General features: G+C 37.1%; 1 protein-coding gene and 1 pseudogene across 1 annotated transcript; both read left to right on the forward strand.

Annotated features, from left to right (window-relative positions):
* The first annotated feature begins 406 nt into the window (after positions 1 to 406).
* LOC148915462 (uncharacterized) lies at positions 407 to 7,686 on the forward strand. The gene is made up of 8 exons (XM_089041922.1): positions 407 to 484; positions 743 to 801; positions 886 to 991; positions 1,136 to 1,215; positions 1,440 to 1,492; positions 4,351 to 4,439; positions 5,710 to 5,904; positions 7,615 to 7,686. Exons 1-8 carry the CDS (start codon positions 407 to 409, stop codon positions 7,684 to 7,686), a joined length of 732 nt encoding a protein of 243 aa, XP_088898048.1.
* Positions 7,687 to 15,570: 7,884 nt separating this feature from the next.
* LOC148915463 (uncharacterized) lies at positions 15,571 to 16,897 on the forward strand (annotated as a pseudogene).
* The last annotated feature ends 3,610 nt before the right edge of the window (positions 16,898 to 20,507 follow it).

The raw sequence follows: 20,507 nt of genomic DNA on the forward strand, positions 1-20,507 counted from the left end.
GGAGCAAAGGTGACAGGTATATAGTGTGTGAGAAGGAGGAAAGGTGACATAAAATGAGGAAAGGCATAAGAAATGAGGGGTTTGTTTCGTGTGGAGTGAAAGGAAGAGATAGAAAACTGTGTTTCTGTTGTTGAGAGAGTGAGAATTGGGAGGCAAATGAAGAGGGAATGAGAGATTTATAATTCCTGGTGGTCTTGGTTGGGGTAAAGAAAAGGAAAGGATAAATTAGTCGTCAACACGCATGCAGGGAGAGGTCGGTTAGTGGAGGGAGGCGCATTGGCATTGCTCACCAATGCCTTTCTGCTTTATTGATTTCTTTCTAGTACTAGAAGCCTAATGTTACTGTCTAAGAAAGAAAGATCTGTTGGAGCTTTATAACTGGCTTCAAGGGCGTCTTCCAGCTAATATGACAGTGGACCATGAAATGTATTTTGTAGAATGTGTTGACTTTGCCAAATCCTTCATCCAACTGTATATCAAAGAGGTATGTCTTCTTTATCTTTGAAACTAGGAGTTTTTTTTGTCTATGTTTACGTGCAACGATATAAGCATAATAGGCAATCTATTCAACCCAAAAAAAGAAAATTTGAATCCATATTTTGTTTTGTCTATCTGACTACACATCATCTTATTCAACAATTTCACGTACTAAAATTGCAGTTCTGTATTCTTCATTTGTCGTATTTTTCTTGCAGTTTTTTAGACTCATGTCCTCATTTATTGGCTTGTTTTTGAACTGTAGGATGATGTATTATTCAAAGTGCTCTTGCATCTGCCTTGTGTACCTTGTTGTGCAGAACAGTAAGGAATTAATATCCTAGTTTTCCATTGTTTTAAAAGTTATCATCATGGATTCCCTTTAACAAGATTTTTGGGTTTATATAGGGATGAAAAGGAAAAGGTTGCATTTGAGGATTCTTATGGCAATTTACTTTTCCGTGTCTCAGATCTTTTCAATCCTGTACTCTTGTTCCATCTTTTCCTATTAGAGGCAAGATGCTCACTCTTGGACATTTACATATCTGCATTTCCACTTCGGCATGCCTCCTAGTTGTTAATTTGAAGTATATGGTATTGCAGAATAAAAAAGAGTCACTTACATTGTGCACTTTCTTTTTTCCTTCCTATTTCGCAGTTGAGCTATGACCATCAGGTGCTTCTTGATTACCTTATTTCAAAAGATACCAGAATTAGTTGTGCAGAATATCTTTTAAGGTCTTTTCTCTTTCCACACCTTCTCTTAACTTATGAAATCTAAACCGTGGTGGGCTGCATTTTTCTGGTGTCGACCTCGGTGACTAAACTATTAAACATTAACCCTCTGCTTTTACATGACTTCTTAACCAATTAGCAAAACAAGAATCAATTTCGTTGTTTTTAATTGCAACTCTTTGTCTCTTTCATTTGCTTCTTACCGTCCTTAATGCATTCTCTTTTAGGTGCTTACGTAAAGTGTGCGATTCATGGAGCTTATTTGTGGAATTTCTAGTGGGTGGGCAAGCTACAAATCAATCATTTTGCAAGAGAGAAGAAAAGTTTCATTGGGTGGCTCGAGTTCCTGGGGAGAGGATTCTCTTGCACCAACAAAAAATCATCTTACATTTCTTGATGATGAACCTGATGAAGAAAATGAAAATGGCTGCAAGCACACCCAAAGTGGAGGACAGTATTTCAAAGAAGCCAAAGAGTGTTTACTTTCACTTAAAATTTCTATTGAAGGTCTACACCAAAAGAATCTGTTTCCCTACAATCCTAATGTTCTTCTGAACCGGTATGTCTCTTTGAAATGAGTTTCATTATGCTTCCCAGTAAACTAGTGATTGCTCTTACTATGGGGTTTGATTTTATTTTGAATTTACAACAGTTGGAGATAAGCATTCGAGTATAGCGGCTATACTATTTCGATCACAGATACGACATAACCGGACCTAACCTTATAAATAGAATATATTAAATTTGAGTGGTGATTTCCTCACTCCTTTTTCTCCTATTTTATCCACTTACACTCCTTTTTTATAACTAAAAAATGAGTGTAAGTGGATAAAATAGGAGTGGGGAAATCATTGCCCTTAAATTTATAGCCACGTGCCTATACCCTTAAAATAGCATAATATGGCTTTCTCTTTTTAATTACTTTAATTAGTAATTTAATTATTTTATTAAAAAAAAATTAAAAAAATTAATTACTATTTATCAAGTAATATAATTTATGAAGTTAATTTAAATATTTAATACTAATTATTCACTAAAGAAATAATTATTAATGAAAATAATTAAATAAGGCTAAGATGTTATTTAATTACTAAAAACAAAATTTAAAATAAAAATTTATTTACTTAAAGATACTAAGTTTAAATTTATTTTTCAAAAAAAAAATCTTACGAAATTCGATCGGTACAAATCTTTCCCGTATTAGACCTCCCGACAACCGGCAGAGGTCGAATCCGTAAATATTTGGCATACACCTTTGCAACTAAATTTCGTCGGGACAGTTTTTTATATATTTTAAACGATCGCCACAGCTATACTCTATAAATAGAAATTTTAAATGTATAGCCGGTTGGCTGAACTCTATAAATAGAAATTATAACCTTATAGCTTAGCGGCCATACTTTAAGAGCTATTCCAGTTGACAGCAGGGGGCCCAAGAAGAAAAAGCGAGTTCCAGTGGGCTTTTTTGCCAGGTGGTGTGGGCTCACCGACCTTAGTTGGCCCTCAAGCAAAATCAACCCTTGCTCTAGCACTGGGTTTTTGCTGACACAAGAACCAAAAAAAAAAATTTAACAAATCTATAAAAATTTAAAAAATACTAGAATTTTCAGAATTTTTTTAAAAAAAAATACTTAGTTATGTTTTTCACTTTCCACACCAAAACTCTATACAAATTCCTCTCCTCACATCTCATGTGAATAGTAGTTGTCATGGCAATGGATGGAAACACCACAAGCCTTTTGCAAGGGCTGCCACTATTCACGTGAATAGCAATAGCCCTTGCGTCCCATTGTCCTTTGTCATGGCAAATGGGTGGGAGTGCTCTAAGTAGGCCTATACCCTTTAAGTAGAATATTTTAAGAGTATAGCCGCATGGCGATACTCTATAAATAGAAATTTTAAAAGTATAGCCGCTCGGCTGTACGCTATAAATCGTTAAAGCATAGCTCTCCAACTCTCCATTAGTGAACCCACACATCTGTCTCCGACTTTACAACTACGATTGATTTATATCTTGTTGGACCATTGATTTATGACTTTGAGATCAATCTTCGTTTGAGTTTGTGGTCTCGTGTTTTGCAAGTGCATATTGATTTCTCTTCCATCCAGTTTGGTTGTATTTGGCATGATATCGAAATCAATGCACCCTGGTGTGCTTCATATCTTGTTGATAGCTTTTTTGGGATTCTACTCACTTGGTATTCCGGTGCCCTCCAATGCTTATGTATCCTTCCTAGTGCTTTACTGATGACCCGGGTCTTATATGTTTCCTACTGTTTTCAAGATTCATCCCTTGTAATTTTGCAATAATTTCTCTCTTTTAATGCGGTGTCGATTTAGTCCTGAGTTAAGGCTTGAATTTATGTTCCTCCATTGATTTTATTTTGGCTGATGTCATGTCAGAGTATGCAACAGTTTACTAGCTAGGGTCTGGTTTGTGTTGGTTTTCTGAAAGTCAGTCTTAGCTTTTGAAATCTTACTCTTTTGTGAAAGTGATGAAGATATTTGGTAGCACATGGTTTTATTGCTTCTGGTTGTTAATACAATTTTAAACGAGGCTCTGTTGTCATTTGCAAGTTCTTGGCAGGATTTGATCGATTAAGATTATTCAAAATGGATTGTTGCCTAAGTTAAGAAGCACTTCCTCTTTGCATAATATTTTTCTAAAAGCTCAAGCAAAAGAACCATTTTATGTAATATTTATAGACATAACTGGATTAAGTTAGGTACTAGTATTAAAAAATTTGTAAATTGATCATCGGAGAAACGGATATCTTTTTCGAACATCAAAAAGTCCTGAAATTACACTGTAGGACGAATATCATTATCTAAACTGCCTAGGGAAGTGAAATTTTAAGATATTGAGGGTGAGGAAAAATTTCAAAATGAACCAAACAGAAGCAATTGAGGGTGAGGAAAAGCAAAGAAATTGGGATTTAATTGAGAGTTAAAGAGGGATATAAAGTTGGCTCAAGCTTTTGGTTAATGAGTTGGATAGCATCAGATTTTGTGAAATATATTTTGGCATCACCTCTTATTTCCTTATGATTGCTCTGTTTTGTTTTCTTCACTTGCTATATTTAATAAATTTGTCATCTTTTTTGTTAATAATTTAATTCTTGTTTTTATTTTGGGTAGAGGCTAATGCGAAGGAAGCTGATAAAGTAGCCAACCAGTTGCAGTCTACTGGTATATCTTCGGTGGAGATGGAGCCGCTTCTTCTTCAGGTAATACTGTAAATATGTGTATAGATGTATGTAGCAGTTTTTGTATTTCATTACCCCCACTATCTCTCTCTCGAGGTTGGTGGTGGCACTTCAGCACCTAAGCAAGAAGAAGTCAAGCGTCTTCCAGGCAGGAAGATTAAGAAAAAGGTGAGACTTCTGAAAATATTTGTTTTTGAGGATCATTAGATTACAATGATTTTAACTTGGTGTTGGCTTTTCCGTCGGAGAGGCAAGAAGTTACTATTTAAGTAATTAAACAGCGTATCGCCGCTCGGCTATACTATTTCTTAAAAATTGGAGAAACAGCGTATAGTCAAGGGCGGCTATTTCGGCGTATAGTCGCCCGGCTATACTATTTCTTTTAAAAAATTGGGAAAACAGAGTATAGCCACGCGGCTATAAGTTTTTAAAAAAGTTGGAGAAACAGAGTATAGCCGCTCTTTAAAAAAATTACTATTTTCTTTAAACAAATTGGGAAGGCCGAGTATAGTCGGCCGGCTATACTATTTCTTTAAACAAATTAGGAATCATTACAGAAGAAGTTGTCTGCTCGAGTTTTCATTTTGATCAATTTCATAGACACTTTTCAGAGGTATCAAATGTCAGTGTTTAGCCGTAGGGTTCCCTTTGGTTGTGGTTTTTGTGAGTTTTGTTTTGGACTGGCTGAGCATTACAAAGGTATCTCTCTCTTCATCCACATCTATCTCTCTTTCTCTTCATCCACATCTTTCAGCTAGACCCCTACGATTCCTTGCAAGTTTTGATTTCAGCCATAGTGACTGCCCTGATCTTTGTACAATATTTTTCCTTTGGAGTACATTTGCCATTGGTTTTCTCTTATACTGTTTTTAGTTTTGGAGTTGGTGATATTGCTCTGGTTCAAAAAGATAAAATTTATCAACAGAATATGGCTGAAATGAAAAATAATTTATTGATGCAGTAATCATTGGAAGTTTGATTTCACACATCTAACATAGTGATGGAGAGAGGATGAGCCTTGTTGCAATTGCCTACTTATCCTGCTGCAATGTTTCTTGGTGATAGTGATGGAGAGAGGAGGAGTCTTGTAATGTATTTCAAAGTTTCTGAGAATTTTAATAAAGACATCTCTCCTCAATTCCAAGACAGCATCAAGGTAACTTCATTTTGTATGCAACTTCATCCATTTGGATAGGCATGTACTTTATTATGATGTACTCTCCCTGATGGAAATGATCTTATGTTCTATTGGAACACTCAGTCTGTTGGTATATTTGAATGATGCTTTTAGAAAATGGTTGACGATGAGACGGAAAAAGTTAAAGGATTCGAAAAGGACTCCACTGTACCTTTCAGAGAAAGACTAAAGATCTTGACTGGGGTGATAAATCCTGAAGATCTCGGTTGGAGTTCTGCTGAGAAGAAGCTTGTACATGCATATAATGACAAACGAGTTCTTTCACGCCCCTGGCACAATTTTTACAAGGTAAACATTGAACATTTATGTTGCTGAGTGTTAAGAAGATGAAACACAAAAACCATGTTGTCTGACTTTATCAAGCTCTCTCACATGCAAGGTCCTAACCACTTTGAGATTGATCGGGACATTCATCGCTTCAGCTACATATCAAGGAAGGGTCTCGAATTTTTGTGAGAACGTCTTTAAAAACGGAATGGCCGAGCGGCTATACTCTTAAAATATTATATTTATGGCGTGTAGTCACTCTAAAATATTCTTTTTATGGAGTATAGTTGCGCGGCCATACTTCAAAAATATTCTTTTTACGGAATATAGCCGTGCGGCGATACTCCCTTTTAAAATAGAGAATTTATGTGCGGCCATACTCTCTTTCAAAATATTCTGTTTATGGCTTATAAAGGATAGCCAAGCGGCTGATATTCTACCACGCAGCTATACGTTTAAAATATTCTATTTTACCAGTATAGCCATGCGGCTATACGCTTTAAATATAACAATAAAAATATGGATTTCTCTGTAGCAAAGGTAAGCCTTGAGATAATGATTCAATTAGACATGGTATGCATTTACATTCTAGCTTTGTTGCTTTGTGTGCACTTAGGGTTGAGAGAAAATTTATGCCTTGTTTGTGTGTTGCATGTGTATGAGAAGAGATATAATTACGTTGCTTATCTTTTTAGGTGTCATTTGTCATATTTTCTAAATATATTTGAATATTTAAATATATTTGCATTTACGTTCTAGCTGAGTCTTCCCTTTGCCAATCCGTGAAGTCATCCTTGCTGTCAAAGGGCTTTAACGCAGGTCCTAGATCCGCATTCATCTTCCCTTTAGACATCATAGAACCCCTTAACCTAGGCTCTGATACCACTTGTTAAATAACTCGCCTTCTAGATCTTGTTCTTTGATGTAACCAACGGCAATAGACTAAACTAGCAAATATTAGCACTTAGAGTCACACAAGAATTATACTGGTTCGCAGAACTTTGCCTACGCTCAGTTGTGATTTCTCTAGGTAGAGAAATCACCGCTCCTTTGATTAATAATAGAGATTACAGAACTTTTGCAACCCTAGAACTAATCTCAAAACTCTTGGCTGTCTCTGGCTGTTTTTCCTCTCCATAAAATAAGCCTTGCCACACCCTATTTATAGATATAGAGTTGGCTTACATGTCCCAAGGCTGATTGGGTTCCTATTCCTAAGTAGATTAGGAAATTACACTTATCCAAATCCTAATAGACTTCTAGAAATCCAAACCTGAATTGAATAAGGAAAACTGAAATTCTTTCCTAATCCTTCTAGGACAAGAATTGGTATACCTCTAATTTTCCTAAAACAATCCTAAACCAACTAGGACATATTTGACGAGCCAAAATCCTAACAATCTCCACCTTGGTGAGTCAAACCAAGTCTTGATCGTTGCACCCAGAGTATCTTTGAACCTCCTTGAAGCAGTGTCTGGAAATCTTCAAGAGTCTTCACCTTGGCAATCTTCTTCTTGCCTCATTGCACCTCAAGTGAGGAGGTGCTCCACTTTAATCAATCAACGAGATTGATCAAGTTCAAGCAATGCTTGAACTTCTTGGCCGACACTATCTTTGTAAGGAAATCTGCAGTATTGTCATCCGTATGAATCTTTTCAATCCAAATCTCCTTAGACTCCACCCAATTTCTGATTCTGTGATATCTTGCTTCAATGTGCTTTGATCTTCCAGAAAAAACTTGATTCTTTGCCAAGTGAATGGCACTTTGACTATCACACTTCAGCTTCACAAAATCTTGGGTGATCCCCATTTAGACTTACCAAGCCATTAAGCCAAATTGCTTCCTTTCCAGCTTCGCCAATGCAATATACTCTGCCTCTGTGGTCGACAAAGCTGTAATTGGTTGCAGTAGTGCCCTCCAACTGATCGGTCCTCCTGCGCATGTAAACACATAACCAGAAGTTGACCTTCTCTTGTCCAAGTCCCCTGCATAATCAGCATCCACATATCCCAACACCCTTGCATTTTCTTTTTGCTTCTCAAACATAATCCTTTGTCGCCAAGAACCCTTCAAATAACGCAAAATCCACTTGACTGCATCCCAATGTTGCTTTCCTGGATTTCCCATGTATCTGGAAACGACACTGATTGCTTGAGCTATGTCTGGACGTGTGCATACCATTGCATACATAAGGCAGCCCACGGCATTAGCATAAGGAACCTTCTCCATTACTTGCTGCTCTTCCTCGGACTTAGGACACTGTTGCCCACTTAACTTGAAGTGAGCTGCCAAAGGAGTCGAAACTGCCTTTGCTTCTTGCATGTTGAACTTCTCAAGAACCTTCTGAATATACTTGGCTTGTGATATCCAGATCCTTCCAACGGTCCTATCTCTCTGAATCTCCATGCCAAGGATCTTCTGTGCTTCACCTAGATCCTTCATGTCAAACTCCTTGCTCAACATCTTCTTCAAGTCTTGAATTCTAGACTTGTCTTGACAAGCGATTAACATGTCATCCACATATAGCAATAGCAATATGATCATCCCATCTTGGAACACATGATAGTACACACAACAGTCATATAAACATCTTCTAAAATTGATTTTCAGCATGAAGTAATCGAACCTCTTGTACCACTGTCTTGGAGACTGTTTCAGGCCATACAAGGACTTCTTTAGCTGACATACTAGGTTTTCTTTCCCATATTCAACAAAACCTTCTGGTTGAGCCATGAAAATTGTCTCCTCTAGATCCCCATGAAGAAACGCTGTCTTCACATCCATCTGCTCAATCTCCATGTCATGCTGAGTTGCCATTGCTAAAAGCAATCTGATAGAAGTATGCTTAACTACGGGTGAAAAGATCTCATCATAATCCACCCCTTCCTTTTGTGAGTACCCTTTAGCCACGAGCCTTGCTTTGAATCTCACGGCATCTTGTTCATGTAGTACTTCCTTTTTCCTAAATACCCACCTGCATCCAACTAGCTTTCTGTCTTTGGGCTTAGGAACCAACTCCCAAACAGAGTTCTTGTAAAGAGACTCCATTTCTTCTGTCATAGCACTTATCCAACTATCTCGCTCATCACTTGCTATAGCTTCTCGATAAGTAGTTGGATCTCCTTGACTAATGTTAAGAGCATAATTAACTTCGTCTTGGTCAAACCCAAACACATCAGTTTCTTCTTGTTCCGATTAGGTTTGTCCAGTGCTATGCATCTCTGGAATGCAGGTGGATTGTTGGTTGGAGTTCTAACCCTTTGGGATGTCTGGCGGATTAGAGTGCCTTCAATCTGCCCTATTTCTTGCTCCACTGATTCCTAACGGTGAACGATGCTGATGCTCTTCTTCTTCCTCAAAACCATCAGATTCAGCATCTTAAATGCAGGCTGATTAACGGAATCTTTGTTGCTTCAATTTCAGCATCGTCTTTCTTCTCCCTCGCTCTCGACTTTATTCAGAGGCATGGTTGTCTCATCAAAGACAACATCTCTGACAACCTTTTTCCATTGTTGATATCCCAAAGCTTGAAACCCTTCACTCCTTTCTCAAAACCTAAGAATATGCAATGTGTAGTCTTTGGTTTGAGCTTGGACCTTTCATCGCTTGGAATATGTGCATAAGCACTGTAGCCGAATACCCGAGCTTGGAATAGTCCACCGACTTCTCGACCATACCTCTTCGCACTCTTAAAACCGAATCAGAGTATATGGTGATCTGTTAATCAAATAACTTGCATGATTAACACTTCTAAAAACTATCGAGCAATCACGCATGAAATCGCATGTCTCTCTCTCTCCATGAGAGTTGGTTCATCCTCTCAGCTCCATTTTGTTGGGGATTCTTCTTTCTGTGAAGTGCCTTGTGATGCCTTCTTGCTTGCAATAATCGGTAAACTCATTACTTGTATATTCACCTCCATTGTCACTTCTCAGGTACTTGATCTTTCTTCCAGTTTGATTCTCGGTTTCTGTTTTCCATTCCTTGAACTTTGCAAAAACCTCGGATTTCTGCTTCATGAAATAAACCCAAACCTTCCTAGAAAAATCATCCATGAAAGTAACAAAATACCTGGCTCCACCATTTGATTTGGTTGGTGCAGGGCCCCAAACATCCGAGTGAATATAGCCTGAGTTGCTCCTTGCTTGTTATTCGCACCTGCTACTTGTGAATGATACCTTCCTTTGCTTTCCAAGAACACAATATTCACAAAAGTCCAGTTTGCAAGATGACACGCCTTCCAATAAGCCTTGCTTGTGTAATTCTTGCAACCCTTTCTGGCTTATGTGCCCGAGCCTATGATGCGGAGTTCGTCTTGTCTTCTATACCTTGATTTACGAAACAGCTGCTCCCCAACTATAGTGGTCCCAATTAACTTATACAGCTTATTGGGTTGTAGGTCACCCCGCATTACCACCAAAGTGATCCTTTGGCTACCCGAGTCTTCCCTTTTTAGACTCGTACTCATAGCCGGCCTCATCTAAAGTACCCAAGGAAATCAAATTCTTTCTTAGTCTAGGGACATATCTAACGTTCCCCAAAACTCGTATCATCCCATCAAACATTCTGATTTGAACAGTGCCGATTCCTTTTACAGGACATGAAGAATCGTCCCCATTAAAACTTCCCGCTGCTGACTTCTTTGTAAGTATCGAACCATTCTCTTATCTGCACACATATGAAAAGTGCATCCGGTATCCAAAATCCAATTTGTGAAAGCCTTGGAGCTGATGTTCTGAAAGAAGCTCCCGTCACTCTCATGCTCTGATCGCACTAGCTGAACCCGAGCTTCCTTCCTCTTGGCTTTCTTCTCTTTCCAAATCTTGCAGTTCCTCTTCCAATGATCGGCTGAACCACATTCGAAGCAACCTTCCTTCTTTTCCTTTTTCTTCTTGGATTTTGACCTACCTCTGTTGCCTGTTTTCTCTTCCTTTGTCTTTTCCCGCCCCCTCTCCTTGCCTTTGGCATAAAGGCCTTGAGAGCTTTCAGTTATATGATCTAGTTTAGCATATGACTGAAGAGCTTGAATCACGTCTTCAAGCTTCAGGACTCTTTTCCAAACATTAGAGTTGTTCGAAAGTGCTTGAAAGACGAAGGTAGAGACCTCAGCAAGATGATAGCCATATCATCATCTTTGTAAGTTTCTTCGACCTTCTGAAGATTAGTTATGCAATTTTGAAACCTGCATACGTGATCTTCAATATCACCTCCTTCTTCCAGTCGAAGTCCGAATAGTTCATCCTTTAGAAAAAGTTTATTGGACACGGTTTTGCCCATATAAACATTCTCCAACTTTTCCCATGCTTCTTGGGCAGTCATCTTTTCTGTGATGTGTGACCGAACTGATCTTGTGAGATGGATCTCGATGGAACTCTTGGCTTTCTTGAGAACCTTAGTCCATGCTGTGTCTGTCATGCCTGTTGGCTTCTCACCGCTGAGTGCATCATCCAAATCTTGTCAGACGTTCTTCATCATCCTTTGCCAATCCGTGAAGTCATCCTTGCCGTCAAAGGGCTTTAACGCAGGTCCTAGATCCGCATTCATCTTCCCTTTAGACATCATAGAACCCCTTAACCTAGGCTCTGATACCACTTGTTAAATAACTCGCCTTCTAGATCTTGTTCTTTGATGTAACCGACGGCAATAGACTAAACTAGCAAATATTAAAACACTTAGAGTCACACAAGAATTATCTCTTGGTTCGCGTGAACTTTGCCTCGTCTAGTTGTGATTTCTCTAGGTAGAGAAATCACCGCTCCTTTGATTAATAATAGAGATTACAGAACTTTGCAACCCTAGAACTAATCTCAAAACTCTTGGCTGTCTCTGGCTGTCTTTCCTCTCCATAAAATAAGCCTTGCCACACCCTATTTATAGATATAGAGTTGGCTTACATGTCCCAAGGCTGATTGGATTCCTATTCCTAAGTAGATTAGGAAATTACACTTATCCAAATCCTAATAGACTTCTAGAAATCCAAACCTGAATTGAATAAGGAAAACTGAAATTCTTTCCTAATCCTTCTAGGACAAGAATTGGTATACCTCTAATTTTCCTAAAACAATCCTAAACCAACTAGGACATATTTGACGAGCCAAAATCCTAACATTAATATGATATTGCTCTGGTTCAAAAAGATAAAATTTATCAACATAATATGACTTCAATGAAAAATAATTATATTAATGTACTAAAAAACTGCGATATCTATATTGATGCAGTAATCATTGGAAGTTTGATTTCACACATCATATTCATAAATTGTATACTGTATTAGAAGGGAAGCACAACCAGATCCAATGTATGTATTTCTGTAGCGACTCATGCCCTTATATAATGCTTCGCAGATTAAAAATGAAAGTACTCCATGTGAGAGACCTCTGGACAAATATACCTTCAATGCAAGTTTTTCAATTTGTTCATTGCTCTGAATCGCTTCATCCTAGAAAGCACTTACTTTGTCTATGGGTTTGTCTGACGCTTCTCCACCTTCTTTGATCCATGGATGCTCTAAGTTGGCCATCCAAATTCAAAAGTTTCAGTTAGATGAGAAATCTACCACACATAATCCAAGTATTAAAGAAAAGGAAAAGGATTTTGCAAGAACGACAATCTACCATGAATAGTAGTTACAGGAATAAAGGAACTGTACTTTTGAAAAGATGACTCTGCTATCTATATGAGCCTATTGTTAGAAATGAGTCCTGGTCATTACCATACTCAATACTGCGTTTTACTTCTTGAAAATCCAGATTTTTTGTTGACCGGAAGAAAAATAAGTGAATTTATCTTTTCACAAAGAAATGTCAATACGTATTAAATTTTATATTAAAGTTGCAATACGGTGTAATTTTTTAAGCAAGGCACTAATATGTGTCATATGTGAAATGTGTGCATATGTTGTCATAATCTTGCTTTCTAGGGCACCTACATTGTCTTCTTCCAAAACCAAAAACAAAAGACTGCAACACTCGTAGCTTCTCTTGGATAATTTGTGGATACAGCACCTAACTAGTTCCATATTTTGATTATGAAACCTCACTTAAAGAAGGAACTTATCTTTGTTTACCTTGTAACCACACACAAGTGAAGGGATAAGTAAAAATAGATGCAATTGTTTAAAGCCATACTAAGAGATTCAAAACCATTGTGGAAAAAAAAAAAAAACGAAACTTGGGCACAATTGAGGCTTAAGAGATTTGTACCTAAAACCAGTGAAAGTAATTCGTTTTTAGGGTCTGTGTAAGCATCTTCCGGACTAGGTCCTTGGCACTTCCGGACTAGGTCCTTGGCACTGCTTGATATAGATGGCCATGGTGATATACTCATAGTACTTTTCATGTTGAATTCAACCTATTTAGTTTTTGAAAATATTCAGTATGGTAGTATATCATCCATTTTGAGATTTAGATGGTGAGTCGGCATTTTCTGTGGCAGATTGGACAGCACTTCAATGATGATTACTTGCATAAAGATGAATTTTAGATAGTTTATGTTGTGCCAATGAAGGTATGAGGCACTAGTTGCTCGAACTTTGCGCTAGGTAAACTTTTACTGAATTATTACTGATCTTGGCTTCTTTCTGCTGAATAACTAGCGGACTATATTTAAATTAGTTGCGAACATTTGTACAGTTGCAACTTATGCTCATGAAAGTTGGAGAGGTATTATCTGTTTCTTATTAGGGTTATTGTGATAGGGGGATGTTTATATTTAAAAATGTTTATCAGATGTCTGTTACAACTTACATGTTGCTTATGCAGTTTATGGTTGGTTGCAAAAAATTTAGTTGCTTATGACCTATTGTTTGCTTTTTAGTTGTCGTTGGTTTTTGTTTTTTTGTTTTGTTTTTGTTGTTGTCGTTGTTGTTGTTGTTGTTGTTGTGGTTTTTGTGTGTGTGTGTGGCAGGTAGAGTCTACACAGACAATGATACGCATTGTGGGCGTTTCAGCCACTTTACCGAACTATTTAGAGGTATTTTGTTCACCTGATGATATCTTTTATCTGTATTTATTGGCCTTTAAATGCCGTACTCTGAAATCTATTCTGTTTATTTGTTAATGTGAATTATTCTTCTATAGCCACCCAGTGTTGCATAGCCGAGAGTGAATCTCAAGGTGACTCTTCTTCTTTGATTCTAGTTATTGCCCTCGTGCCCCGCATAGCAAAGATATTGGTATTAGTGAGCAGAATTTTCAGCCCGTATTAGATTGCAGAATGAGATATGCCACAAGAAGGTTTCTTTTTCCTTGGGCTCTCCTTTGTGTAATGTATGCATTAGAATGATTATTTAAGTGATTGATACTTTTTCCACTGCCAGGTTTTTGAATCACTCAGGCAAGCTTATCGCAATGGTATTCGTTCATTCTCGAAGGACACGACAAAAACAGCTCGGAATTGGTATACCTTTATATTCCATCTTACTTGTGTGGGTTTCTGTTTGGTTGAAATTATTTTTTGAAAGTGTTTAATAATAAATTAGTCATGCTGACTTCATAAATGAGGAAGCTTCAGTTGGTTGCTGATGCAATTGCATCAGCTGGACCCCTACGATTCCTTGCAAGTTTTGATTTCAGCCATTTGTTTTCTCTTATATTGTTTTAAGTTTTGGAGTTAATGATATTGCTCTGGTACAAAAAGATAAAATTTATCAACAGAATATGACTTTTACAACCAAAAAAAAAGGAACAATAAGAGAAAAAATCGTAGCAAAAGGTGGTTCATATGGTAGATCCAAAGATTCCTATGAAGATGAATCCATTCTCCTAGAAAGGTTAGAATGTTGGTTCATATCTCTTGGAAAATAGTATAGGCGCGCGGCTATACTCGTTTTTTCCCAAATTTATTTTAAAAATAGCACTTCCACGTGGCTATGCTAGGTTTTTCCTAATTTTATTTTTAAACAAGATGCCCGGCTTCACTCTAGTATTTTCGTAATTTAAAAAAATAGTATAGCCGCGCGTCTATACTCGGTTTTTAAAAATATTCGCGAATCGAACTCGAACTCAACTCAACTCATCACTACGAACGCCTAGGGCACAGAGCAAGGTCGCTCCTGTTTTGAGCAAAGTGTTCGAGATATCGCCTAGGCGCTAGGCGGGAGGACATCGACACCGTGGAGTTAAGGGGGCCTAGGCAGCCGGGAGGATCTAGGCGGCTCGGGCGATCTAGGGGCCTAGGAGGATGTAAGGCCCGGGCCGGTCTGGCTCCAGGCATGGTCGTGTCCTTTTTTCCAAATGAAGACATGAGCTAGCTGGTGCGAAGGAGCAAAGGTGACAGGTATATAGTGTGTGAGAAGGAGGAAAGGTGACATAAAATGAGGAAAGGCATAAGAAATGAGGGGTTTGTTTCGTGTGGAGTGAAAGGAAGAGATAGAAAACTGTGTTTCTGTTGTTGAGAGAGTGAGAATTGGGAGGCAAATGAAGAGGGAATGAGAGATTTATAATTCCTGGTGGTCTTGGTTGGGGTAAAGAAAAGGAAAGGATAAATTAGTCGCAACACGCATGCAGGGAGAGGTCGGTTAGTGGAGGGAGGCGCATTGGCATTGCTCACCAATGCCTTTCTGCTTTATTGATTTCTTTCTAGTACTAGAAGCCTAATGTTACTGTCTAAGAAAGAAAGATCTGTTGGAGCTTTATAACTGGCTTCAAGGGCGTCTTCCTAATATGACAAAGTGGACCTATGAAATGTATTTTGTAGAATGTGTTGACTTTGCCAAATCCTTCATCCAACTGTATATCAAAGAGGTATGTCTTCTTTATCTTTGAAACTAGGAGTTTTTTTTGTCCATGTTTACGTGCAACGATATAAGCAAAATAGGCAATCTATTCAACCCAAAAAAAGAAAATTTGAATCCATATTTTGTTTTGTCTATCTGATTACACATCATCTTATTCAACAATTTCACGTACTAAAATTGCAGTTCTGTATTCTTCATTTGTCGTATTTTTCTTGCAGTTTTTTAGACTCATGTCCTCATTTATTGGCTTGTTTTTGAACTGTAGGATGATGTATTATTCAAAGTGCTCTTGCATCTGCCTTGTGTACCTTGTTGTTTAGAACAGTAAGGAATTAATATCCTAGTTTTCCATTGTTTTAAAAGTTATCGTCATGGATTCCCTTAACAAGATTTTTGGGTTTATATAGGGATGAAAAGGAAAAGGTTGCATTTGAGGATTCTTATGGCAATTTACTTTTCCGTGTCTCAGATCTTTTCAATCCTGTACTCTTGTTCCATCTTTTCGTATTAGAGGCAAGATGCTCACTCTTGGACATTTACATATCTGCATTTCCACTTCGGCATGCCTCCTAGTTGTTAATTTGAAGTATATGGTATTGCAGAATAAAAAAGAGTCACTTACATTGTGCACTTTCTTTTTTCCTTCCTATTTCGCAGTTGAGCTATGACCATCAGGTGCTTCTTGATTGCCTTATTTCAAAAGATACTGAATTAGTTGTGCAGAATATCTTTTAAGGTCTTTTCTCTTTCCACACCTTCTCTTAACTTATGAAATCTAAACCGTGGTGGGCTGCATTTTTCTGGTGTCGACCTCGGTGACTAAACTATAAAACATTAACCTCTGCTTTTACATGACTTCTTAACCAATTAGCAAAACAAGAATCAATTTCATGTTGACCCTGCATAGCTTGTTTTTAATTGCAACTCTTTGTCTCTTTCATTTGCTTCTTACCGTCCTTAATGCATTCTCTTTTAGGCGCTTACGTAAAGTGTGCGAGTCATGGAGCTTATTTGTGGAATTTCTAGTGGGTGGGCAAGCTACAAATCAATCATTTTGCAAGAGAGAAGAAAAGTTTCATTGGGTGGCTCGAGTTCCTGGGGAGAGGATTCTCTTGCACCAACAAAAAATCATCTTACATTTCTTGATGATGAACCTGATGAAGAAAATGAAAATGGCTGCAAGCACACCCAAAATGGAGGACAGTATTTCAAAGAAGCCAAATAGTGTTTACTTTCACTTAAAATTTCTATTGAAGGTCTACACCAAAAGATAATCTGTTTCCCTACAATCCTAATGTTCTTCTGAACCGGTATGTCTCTTTGAAATGAGTTTCATTATGCTTCCCAGTAAACTAGTGATTGCTCTTACTATGGGGTTTGATTTTATTTTGAATTTACAACAGTTGGAGATAAGCATTCGAGTATAGCGGCTATACTATTTCGATCACAGATACGACATAACCGGACCTAACCCTATAAATAGAATATATTAAATTTGAGTGGTGATTTCCCCACTTCTTTTTCTCCTATTTTATCCACTTACACTCCTTTTTTAGTAAAAAAAGGAGTGTAAGTGGATAAAATAGGAGTGGGGAAATCATTGCCCTTAAATTTATAGCCAAGTGGCTATACCCTTTAAATAGCATAATATGGCTTTCTCTTTTTAATTACTTTAATTAGTATTTAATTATTTTATTAAAGAAAAAAATTAAAAAAATTAATTACTATTTATCAAGTAATATAATTTATGAAGTTAATTTAAATATTTAATACTAATTATTCACTAAAGAAATAATTATTAATGAAAATAATTAAATAAGGCTAAGATGTTATTTAATTACTAAAAACAAAATTTAAAATAAAAATTTATTTACTTAAAGATACTAAGTTTAAATTTATTTTTCAAAAAAAAAAAAAAAAATCTTCTGACAAAATTCGATCGGTACAAATCTTTCCTGGATTAGACCTCCCCAACAACCGTCGAAGAGGTCGAATCCGTAAATATTTGCCGGCATACACCTTTGCCGAAATTTAAATTTCACAGATGTTTTTTATATATTTTAAACGACGCCACACAAATATACTCTATAAATAGAAATTTTAAATGTATAGCCGGCTGAACTCTATAAATAGAAATTATAACCTTATAGCCGAGCGCCATACCCTTTAAGAGCTATTCCACTGTTGACAAATACGGCAAGGGCCCAAGAAGAAAAACGAGTTCCAGGTTTTTTGCCAAGGTCGGGTGTGGCTCCACCACCTTGGTTGGCCCTCAAGCAAAATCACCCTTGCTCTAGCTCTGGTTTTTTGACACAAGAATCAAAAAAAAATTTAACAAATCTATAAAAAATTTAAAAAAATACTAGAATTTTCAGAATTTTTTTAAAAAAATACTTAGTTATGTTTTTCACTTTCCACACCAAAACTCTATACAAATTCCTCTCCTCACATCTCATGTGAATAGTAGTTGTCATGGCAATGGATGGAAACACCACAAGCCTTTTGCAAGGGCTGCCACTATTCACGTGAATAGCAATAGCCCTTGCGTCCCATTGTCCTTTGTCATGGCAAATGGGTGGGAGTGCTCTAAGTAGGCCTATACCCTTTAAGTAGAATATTTTAAGAGTTTAGCCGCATGGTGATACTCTATAAATAGAAATTTTAAAAGTATAGCCGCTCGGCTGTACGCTATAAATCGTTAAAGCATAGCTCTCCAACTCTCCATTAGTGAACCCACACATCTGTCTCCGACTTTACAACTACGATTGATTTATATCTTGTTGGACCATTGATTTATGACTTTGAGATCAATCTTCGTTTGAGTTTGTGGTCTCGTGTTTTGCAAGTGCATATTGATTTCTCTTCCATCCAGTTTGGTTGTATTTGGCATGATATCGAAATCAATGCACCCTGGTGTGCTTCATATCTTGTTGATAGCTTTTTGGGATTCTACTCACTTGGTATTCCGGTGCCCTCCAATGCTTATGTATCCTTCCTAGTGCTTTACTGATGACCCGGGTCTTATATGTTTCCTACTGCTTTCAAGATTCATCCCTTGTAATTTTGCAATAATTTCTCTCTTTTAATGCGGTGTCGATTTAGTCCTGAGTTAAGGCTTGAATTTATGTTCCTCCATTCATTTTATTTTGGCTGATGTCATGTCGTAGTATGCAACATTTACTAGCTAGGTTCTCGTTTGTGTTGGTTCTCTGAAAGTCGGGCCTTAGCTTTTGAAATCTTACTCTTTTGTGAAAGTGATGAAGATATTTGGTAGCACATGGTTTTATTGCTTCTGGTTGTTAATACAATTTTAAACGAGGCTCAGTTGTCATTTGCAAGTTCTTGGCAGGATTTGATCGATTAAGATTATTCAAAATGGATTGTTGCCTAAGTTAAGAAGCACTTCCTCTTTGCATAATATTTTTCTAAAAGCTCAAGCAAAAGAACCATTTTATGTAATATTTATAGACATAACTGGATTAAGTTAGGTACTAGTATTAAAAAATTTGTAAATTGATCATCGGAGAAACGGATATCTTTTTCGAACATCAAAAAGTCCTGAAATTACACCGTAGGACGAATATCATTATCTAAACTGCCTAGGGAAGTGAAATTTTAAGATATTGAGGGTGAGGAAAAATTTCAAAATGAACCAAATGAAGCAATTGAGGGTGAGGAAAAGCAAAGAAATTGGGATTTAATTGAGAGTTAAAGAGGGATATAAAGTTGGCTCAAGCTTTTGGTTAATGAGTTGGATAGCATCAGATTTTGTGAAATATATTTTGGCATCACCTCTTATTTCCTTATGATTGCTCTGTTTTGTTTTCTTCACTTGCTATATTTAATAAATTTGTCATCTTTTTTGTTAATAATTTAATTCTTGTTTTTATTTTGGGTAGAGGCTAATGCGAAGGAAGTCGATAAAGTAGCCAACCAATGCCATCTGGTATATCTTCTGTGGAGATGGAGCCGCTTCTTCTTCGTAATACTGTAAATATGTGTATAGATGTATGTAGCAGTTTTTGTATTTCATTACCCGACTATCTCTCTCTCGAGGTTGGTGGTGGCACTTCAAAGCACCTAAGCAAGAAGAAGTCGCCGCCTTCCAGGCAGGAAGATTAAGAAAAAGGTGAGACTTTTGAAAATATTTGTTTTTGAGGATCATTAGATTACAATGATTTTAACTTGGTGTTGGCTTTTCCGTCGGTGAGGCAAGAAGTTACTATTTAAGTAATTAAACAGCGTATCGCCGCTCGGCTATACTATTTCTTAAAAATTGAGAGTATAGCCGGGCGGCTATTTCAAGATAGTCGCCCGGCTATACTATTTCTTTTTAAAAAATTGGGAAAACAGAGTATAGCCACGCGGCTATAAGTTTTTATAAAAAAATTGGAGAAACAGAGTATAGCCGCTCTTTAAAATTTATAAATAAACCCAATCCTAGACATGTATTTATAAAAAAAACCCAAACACTATTTAAACATAGAAACACACCCAAAATCAACCCCAAAGTCAACTTTTTGGGTGTGTTTATAAATGGGTTTTGAGTGTGTAATGATGGGTTTTGGGTGTGTTTATATGTTTAAATAGTGCTTGGGTTTTTTTATAATTTCAACCTCCATTTTGGGTGTTTTAGTGAAACTCCCTTAAAAAAATTACTATTTTCTTTAAACAAATTGGGAAGGCCGAGTATAGTCGGCCGGCTATACTATTTCTTTAAACAAATTAGGAATCATTACAGAAGAAGTTGTCTGCTCGAGTTTTCATTTTGATCAATTTCATAGACACTTTTCAGAGGTATCAAATGTCAGTGTTTAGCCATAGGGTTCCTTTGGTTGTGGTTTTTGTGAGTTTTGTTTTGGACTGGCTGAGCATTACAAAGGT

This window comes from Prunus mume, linkage group LG7, assembly GCF_029339155.1.
Source record: "Prunus mume cultivar Tortuosa linkage group LG7, ASM2933915v1, whole genome shotgun sequence".
NCBI classification, from domain to species: domain Eukaryota; kingdom Viridiplantae; phylum Streptophyta; class Magnoliopsida; order Rosales; family Rosaceae; genus Prunus; species Prunus mume.

What these genes read in the sequence shown, in the direction of transcription:
- LOC148915462 (XM_089041922.1), top strand. Translation starts at nt 407, where the DNA reads ATGACAGTGGACCATGAAATGTATTTTGTAGAATGTGTTGACTTTGCC. An exon ending in TCCATCTTTTCCTATTAGAG is followed by an intron (nt 992 to 1,135) that starts GCAAGATGCTCA and finishes CCTATTTCGCAG; the next exon opens with TTGAGCTATGACCATCAGGT. An exon ending in TGGAGCCGCTTCTTCTTCAG is followed by an intron (nt 4,440 to 5,709) that starts GTAATACTGTAA and finishes TGATGCTTTTAG; the next exon opens with AAAATGGTTGACGATGAGAC.